Source organism: Penaeus japonicus, unplaced genomic scaffold (genome assembly GCF_977035675.1).
Source record: "Penaeus japonicus unplaced genomic scaffold, GWHDUDI00000001_assembly GWHDUDI00000001, whole genome shotgun sequence".
In the NCBI taxonomy this organism is placed as follows: domain Eukaryota; kingdom Metazoa; phylum Arthropoda; class Malacostraca; order Decapoda; family Penaeidae; genus Penaeus; species Penaeus japonicus.
Window position 1 is genome coordinate 15,573,078 of NW_028234403.1, and position 8,413 is coordinate 15,581,490.

Here is an 8,413-nt window from a genome sequence, read left to right on the forward strand (position 1 = left end):
GAATTCTACATTCTTTCATGAACGAAGAAAAAGTAAAAACGGAGGAAAAGTGAATGTTGGAAGTTTTCCTTATTTCTGACAGAGAAACTAAAGCCTGGGTAAAGGAGAGAGAGAGAGAGAGAGAGAGAGAGAGAGAGAGAGAGAGAGAGAGAGAGAGAGAGAGAGAGAGAGAGAGAGAGAGAGAGAGAGAGAGAGAGAGAGAGAGAGAGAGAGAGAGAGAGAGAGAGAGAGAGAGAGAGAGATAAAAGAAGAAGAAAAATAGGAATGTAGGAGTCTCCAAATTTCTCAACCACATTGACGCTATTAAAAACACACACCTACCATTTCTGAAAGGGAAGATTAGGAGGAAAAGAATATTGGAACTCTAAAATGAGCACGGCTTCCACCCCCCCCACCCCCCACCCCCGAAATCACATCCCGCAGAAGATGAAATAAAGCAAAGAAATTGGATCTCTTGTAATGCCCCCAATTTTTCCCAGTGGGTTAATCCAAGGCACGAAAGAAAATAACCCAAGAACAGTCCCAAAGACTCCGTTTTCCTCACTCAATCTCGAACGCACAGTCCTCACGGCCATATTGATCCCGTGAGGAAGGCAACGCAGACTCCAATTTTCAATATTTTCTTCCAATTTTGGGGATGAATTGGGAAAATGAGCGATGAAGAGAGGGATATCGACATTGAGAGTGATGTGAGTCAGAAGATACTTGTAAATTAAGAAGGTTTTCGTGAATCATTTATTTTTTGGAAATGTTTTACGTGTTTGATGAGATGGCTTGTGGGTCCTTTTTTTTTACATTATAATTTTCTTGGTTTTATTACGTGGTTTCTGGTGGTTTGACTAAGATTTAAGGATTGTTTTAAGAGTATTTTTGGTGAAGAGTGAATATTTTTAGGAGTGATATCCATATTAATTGAGAATTAACACAATATCTTCTAGTGTCTAGTACTCTAAGTCGTCAACTATAAATAAACATAATTTCTTGAACTCCAGCCTTAATAGGTGCTCTCTATCTCTGTATTTTTAAGAGATTTTATGTTTGAGTCATGAATATATAATTCTAATAGAGATAGAAAAGGTGGATAGGTCTGAATAGTATTTACAAAATTAATTTAGTTGGTGAGTAAACGTATAGGAAAAATTGTATTTTCTCTCCCATAGATGTCTAAGTAGTTATTTAGCTCTTGTAGCTTTCATTTCTAACCCACTAAGTCTCATTAGGCTTAGAAATTAGGAAGAAATGTAATTTTTTTTTTATTGACATTCAATCCCCCTCTCCCTCCCCCTCCCCTTCTATTTATATATTAAGCTATTGAACAGCTGGTGATGGAAGGATAATGCTTGTATTAAGATTTATTTTTTGCTTCAAAATATTCATATGGAGTAATGCATAGGCTTATTTTTAATGCAGTAATGTCTTTAATGTCCTTACTTCAGTTTTCTATTCCAAAGACACCCACAAATTATATTAGTCCTATATAGTTATATTAATAGACATAATTTTTTCAATTGGCTAATTACTTAGAATAGGACTGCATGAAAGGATGCCATGGCTTCCACACCTTCTGTTCTAAAAAAGACCAACACACTTCTCCCAAATATTATACTGCAAGATAGAGTACGGACTGATTCCTTCTTTGACGAGAAATTGCAGACTTGCGTCAAAGTGTACAAAGTGATTGAATTTTGGTCCTCAAGATGGGTGTCAGGACAGATTTGATGATATATGTCATGGCGTATTTGGTGCTAGAGGAGAGGGGATGTGCTGTGTTTCTTCATTATAATAAGAGTAATGATTCTATTTAGTGACTGATGATGGTCATTATAAAATTTGACTCAAATAGGTTTTGCTTAAAATCACAAATGCAAAATAACCACTCTCTCCTAGCACCAGCAAAAACGTAAACCCTGTACCCTCCCCATCGAGGGTCTATACTGAGCACCACATTCAGAGAGAGACGACACACAGCAAAATCATAACCTCTTGCTCTAAAGTACAGGTGGTGCTGGATGTACAGCAGAATGAGAAGAGGAACGTTAATCAAACCATTTGCAGTGGCTGCAATAGGGCTCTGTGCCTTTATGTCTCCCATCTCTTTCCCATCTCTTCATATTTTTTTTAGCTGGAGAACTTATTTCTTTGGTATTTGGCTACTTTCGGAAAGAGAATGGAAACTAAAGATTCATTTTGTCCTCCCATAGAACTGCAATTCTTCTATCACACTGAGTGAAAGAACATAATATATCAATATACACATAATAAAAAAAACACCGCAAATACTTTAGGATTCTAATGAGGAAATCAAAGAGATTGTGATATGTTGTGTGCTGCTTACTTTCTCAGAATTAAATCTGTTTGGGGTGCAGTACAGATGAAACCAGTTTCTATCTTGGTGCCTAAGCAAGCAAACTTATTCCTGTCTCCAGCAGAATACAGCTCTATGTTACTTGAGTGTTGGCTTTTGCAGGCTTGCAGAAGGTGCACAAATCATGAGAAGCACTGGAAATAGTGCAGGTATATCAGTAGGCTTTACCTTCAGATCTTCAGCAATTCATCATGTTGCTGCAAATGTTATTTGGATATAGATAGAACACAGGCCTGAATGATTCTACTTCTCTCAGGATGACGAGTCACTGCAGGGGGGCACGCGCGGCGAATTCCAGTTTGCGTCGCAGGCGGAGAAGAGGGCACACCATAATGCCCTCGAGAGGAAGCGCCGAGACCACATCAAGGATTCCTTCTGTTCCTTGAGGGACTCTGTTCCGTCTCTTCATGGAGAGAAGGTGGGTGAGACAATTATAGGTGGAAGGAGAATGAAAAGAATGAATGGAAATTATGTAATGTTGGTGTTGTTTAACTTGGTTGTCATCAGCAGCTATTTGGAGGAATGAGAGGAAAAGCAAATGATGTATGGATGTGTGACTTTAGATGGATGAATGGCTAAAGTAAGGTTAGTGCTTTTACTCTTTAAGTATTATTCATTATCAGGAATTCTTATCCATCATAGGTCAATAACCTAAATATAAATAAGTTCACATTTATAACACTGGTATTTGCTTTAGTGTCCTGAACCAGTTTTATTAATTTTTTTTTCATGTTTTCTACCAATTTTTTTTTTCTTTTCTAGCAAAGTTACTTTGGATATTAATGTCTTCAGTCTGGTAGAAGTGGTGTTTATCAGTATATCACCATTTTACCTGATGGAGCAACATATTGCTAATGGTTCTTGCAACATGGAGACTGCTGATGACACTGAGAGAAAGCGAATGTGTGAGTGAGTGAGAATTTTTATTTGACTGGAGTAGACCTTGGTCAAAAGAATGGTTGGTTATCACTAATGGAAGTAGTCTTCGCAGGCCAGCCGTGCACAAATATTGAAGAAAGCTGCTGATTACATTGAGTTCATGCGGCAGAAGAATTCCGCTCACCAGCAGGACATTGATGATCTGAAGAAGCAGAATACCCTTTTGGAGAATCAGAGTAAGATATATTTTTATTTAGTATGTAACGAAATTTGGTAGTGTTATCTTTTATTAGAAATTCTAAGTTAAAGCAAATAATTTTTGTAGAATACAGTTCTTCATCCCCTTAGAAAACAGCACTCAAAGATCATAATGAACTCATGACCATTATTTATCTCTTTTCACATTGCCTAGACCTGTTTTTCCACTGCTTTCCAAGAAATTACAGGTTGAATGATCATGCACTATATTGGTAATTTACCTGTGAAGAGCCTTTACAGTCAGTGATGTTGCAATTGTTAATTACCTGTCTCTCTTTGTAGTTCAAGTCTTTGCCCATCATCTAGTGATTGTTTGTTGATTCCATTTTATTAATGTGCTTCCTTAAATAGGAGTGCCATATCATTGCATTTTACTGTAGAAGAGATTTTATGTTACTTGTGAGGATTTTCTTTACCCTGTTTGCATCTAGGTACATGAGTACCCTCTGCATGTTTTCGATCAGTTGATAACATTTTGTGAATCTAATTTTTTGGCGGATCCTCTAGGTTTATATTCCTGTTAACAGTTACTCTGTTAACAAGTACTGCTTCTCATAGCTTGTACCGAGGAAGAGGCTGATTTTTGCTATCACCCGACTGTATGGCATTTGTTGGTGTTAAATTACATATTTCAAATGCAAACTCCATTTGAACAAACTTGCAGACATAGAGTGAATCCTTGTTTACTCTGCTTTTTACTTGTGTCCAAGGAGAGTATTTACCTCTACTCATTTTACTTATTTATATTTTTGTAGAAAGTCCTTTACGCATTCTAGACTTTTTACTTTAAGCCTTCCACGGCAAATTGCTTCTTTGATATCATGTGTCTCTCAAGTAGTGTGATTCATTGTTTTCTTATTATCTTTATTTAGCAATTTGTATATTGCACTTGTTAGTGATAATGGTCTATGATTTTGAGGGTTTTTCTCATCACCATCCTTATGCAGGAGTATGATGTTTGCAAATTTTCTTGTTTTTGATAGCTTTCAATTTTTTGTGAGTTTTGAAATATCAGCAATATGGTTGTTCTGAGCATTATTTCACCCATTCACGGAATTTTTGAAATTTTGAGTGTGTGTGTGTGCTTGTGCTTGTATGTGTACATGCGAGTGCATATGCATGTATGCATGCATGTGCAGTAGGTTGGTCTAGAAATGTATTTCATTTTTTTTTTGCTGTACTCTTCAGATATATTATAATGTTTTGTGCAAGTTTTAATTCATTGTCAGTGGGCCTATGTAATTGATATGGGGCTGCCATTTATTAGTTTTGGTGGAATGAAGGAGACTCAGGATTCACCCCCCACACACACTTAATTTTTCCACCCAACTCCTTCTCGTGTATACATTTGACTGCTGAAGATCTCCACTTTTTTTTGTTTTTGTCTTGATTTGAGACTTACAGTGAGGTACTTGTATTGTCATAACATTGTTAAGACAAATGATGCCTGTTGTTTAGTCTTTTAGTTTCCATATAAGAGGATTATAAGCTGTACACTCAATGGAACATCACTATCACAAATTTATGAAAGATGATGTGTGAAGTTTGGTGAAATATTGTTTCATGGCTAGAATGAGTAATGAATATTATTTGTTTTGCTGCACCTTTGGCGCTAAGTCTGGCTGACTAGCAGTCAGGTCCACTAGAGTTCATCTGTTACTTGAATTTTGGCCTATAAGGGGAGTTTTTAAATTTACTCATATAAGCGACACTTGCACAGGTTGAAATATTGTTTTTTATATGCTGTTATTATGTGCTTGACACAATGTTAGTAGAAACAGAAGATTGAATTATTATGATATTCATATTTCTGTTTCACTTATCTTTTAATGTAATATATATATAACTGACAGAAAATGCAATTTATAAATTTCATAACAAAGTTATTTAACCCATTCATGCCGGGGCTATTCTGGCTCTAATGGTCGGAATGCTGGGGTTTTCGAACGCATAATCCTAATGCCTCAGGATTCTCGGGCGCACTAGCCGCGAGTGAGCGCTGTACGCCCGCTCACCTGGAGCGCCAGCCTTGATCAAATATCTAGTTGCCGGCGTCTGACTCAAAAACCACTGAATGTGATAGCAAGTAAACCAGCGTGAATGGGTTAATATATATTTGAAATGTTGATCTAAAGATCATTAAAAGCAAATAAAGGTTGCATCCACATTCTCTTCTAATATCAATCTGTTCAGGATGTAACAAAACATGACCTGAGAGGAGATAAATTATTACATTATTAATTTTCACTTAATTTTCAAAGCTCTTCTAGAATACTTTACTTTGTAGTACTGATGACAGCATGACAATAGGTTTCTGTTACATGAAAAGACTTTTCCTCATATCCTCAGATTGTACATAGGAACACAATTGTATCCCACATTTAGCAGTGACATTTATAACTTTAACAGTGGACTCATGACTGTTGAGGTGCAGAAATTCCTGAGTATTCCCCCACTCACACACAAGAAATTCTAGGAGACTGTCACTGATTTCCGAGCTTGTGAGCAATGGTGGGTTGCTGGATCTACCCCCCTTTTGATGTGAACTGTCTTGCTCAAGCCACCACTGTTCGCTTTCCATACCCAGCAATAGTGCCAGCACAATTTTGTAAGAATTATACAATATCACTCTTTCTCTCCCCCTGCATAGGCAAGATTTTGTTGGCAGGTTACTCCAGGTCACTGGTGCAGCAAAACAAATATAAGTTACTATCCTTTTTATGTGTTGTCTGACATGAAACAAATGTCATTTTAAGTTTCATAAAACTAATGGCATAGTAGTAAAAGTGATAGAGGGTAATATTGAATTTTTTTATGATCGGAATTAAGGATTAGTGTTAAGAGTTATATTTAACCCGTTGCCGAAGGGGCTATTTTCGCTTCAAATGGTTGAAATGCCGCGGCCAAGCGGTATATGCCTGATCACCCGGTGTGCCAGCCAGGAGGATAGCCACGACGAAATATCTCGTCCCTGGCGGCTGACGCTGCCACCACTTGACCTGATATCTTGTCACCCGTCGTTAACGGGTTAAACATAATGTTCTTTGAATGTCTTTTTTTCTTTTTCTTTTTTTTTGTATATTTTTCTTCCTGGTCTGCATATCACCCATTATTTGTTTCTTTTATTTTAAGGTATCTGATACAATGATATGAAATAATTGTTATATGTATATGTTTGCTCTTTTTCACCAGTATGTAGTATTCTGTGCAATGACTGCACGGACGCTGATGTAGTTCATTCTCTTTCAGTCCGTTCTCTGGAGAAGACCAAGTACACTGGCAACTTTGCAGCCATGACCAGTAATAATGCTCTTCTCAACAACAAAGCGGGTTCCCTTGTAGAATTTGATGGCTCGGGGTCGGACACCAGCGACTCGGAAATGTCGAACAGCGTCCGTCGGAAGAAGTTGAAGACGTAGCTAAAGCATCGGGTGGGAAGCCTGTACATTAGCAGTTGATGTCTGAGAAAAAGCAAGAAAGTTAAAGACGAAGGATTGAGAGAGAGAATGAGAGAGAAAGCATAAAACGACTATTAAAACTTTTCCTTTTGTACCTCCCATTCTGTACTGCAACAACAGAGAAATGTTTATACATAGAACAATGAAAGAGTTTTACATCGGGGTACAAAGCATAATAGTTCCATGGTTTCAGTTTCATTGAGTTGGCTTTTGGGGGTAACCAAAGTCTCAAACAGTTGTACAAATTTGCTGATGGCCATATTTCAGAGCTTAACATTGCTGTGCCCCCTTCTTTTTATAATTTTATTTTTTAAACACATTTCATATGTTAGATCTTGGCCGTAGATGTTGGTGCATTTTGTATTGGTGCACTTATCTCTTAACTTAATATTAAGATTCATTATATTGTTATTATTATTATTATTATTATTATTATTATTATTATTATTATTATTATTATTATTATTATTATTATTATTATTATTATTATTATTATTATTATTATTATTATTATTATTATTATTATTACTACTATTATTATTATTATTATCATTATCATCATTTTATTATCATTATTATTATCATTGTCATTATCATTATTATCATTACCATTGTCATCATCATGATTATGATGATGATTATGATTATGATAATTATGATTATTATCATAACTATTGTTATTATTAATTGAATATTATTTATAACACTTGTGTCTAGTTATGTGCATTGGAGGTGCATGATAGAGAATGATTGTATTTTTTGTGTTATACATGACTAGTTGGTTACCTCCAACATTTCAGCACATTTTTAGGATCCCAAGGCAAGATTTAAATTTTTTTTTTTTTTTTTTTTCCCCAAATGTCCAGAATTGTACAATTACTAATCCCCAGATGTAAATGGTGAACATTTACATTGCCATATAGAAAAAATAAAGCTGTTAGTTTATTGCAAGAGTTAATTGATTTCAGATGTATGAATTTTGTTTTCTTCACTCATATTTTTAGGCTTGAAATGTAACAGTTCAAAGTATGACTGACTGGGTGAAATGCCGAAGAAAGTAGGAGAGGAATTTTCTCAAGTAGTGGTAGCAATTTGGGTCTGTTGGTGATAAGAGTCTAAGTGTAAATGATGGAGAAGTGTGAGATTTTTTTTTCCAGTTTAAAAACAGTTTCTCTTTTTTTTTCTTTTTTTTTTACTTCTTTAAATTCCACACATTTCCAGAAGATTCTATATTTATGTACAGTATTAAAACTTAAAAAAAAATAAAGATATTGATGTCTAGACTTATAGTATATATTCTGAACTTTCCTGTTGATATGGTGATGACATCCATATATTATGAAAAGAAGAAAAAATTTGCAATTATAATACCACATTTGATTAATATAATTTGAAGTGATGTACAATTGAGTCTTATGGTTGCTTCAGTAAGTTTCCTAAAGAGGCTTCCATA

General features: G+C 35.6%; 1 protein-coding gene across 4 annotated transcripts in view; it reads left to right on the forward strand.

The window, feature by feature from the left end:
- Positions 1-530: 530 nt before the first annotated feature.
- Max (MYC associated factor X) overlaps positions 531-8,413 on the forward strand; it is an 8,873-nt gene continuing 990 nt past the window's right edge. The window contains exons 1-4 of one of the 4 annotated variants that reach the window (XM_043015325.2): positions 531-689; positions 2,622-2,783; positions 3,348-3,480; positions 6,752-8,413. The exon at positions 6,752-8,413 is cut by the window's right edge and continues 990 nt beyond it. In XM_043015325.2, the coding sequence (XP_042871259.1) occupies positions 651-689; positions 2,622-2,783; positions 3,348-3,480; positions 6,752-6,921 (504 nt within the window). In that variant the 5' untranslated portion in view covers positions 531-650 and the 3' untranslated portion in view covers positions 6,922-8,413. Of the gene's footprint in view, positions 690-2,621; positions 2,784-3,347; positions 3,481-6,736 lie in introns of all 4 variants that reach the window. The other 3 variants (XM_043015323.2, XM_043015324.2, XM_043015326.2) reach the window with 3 other exon arrangements.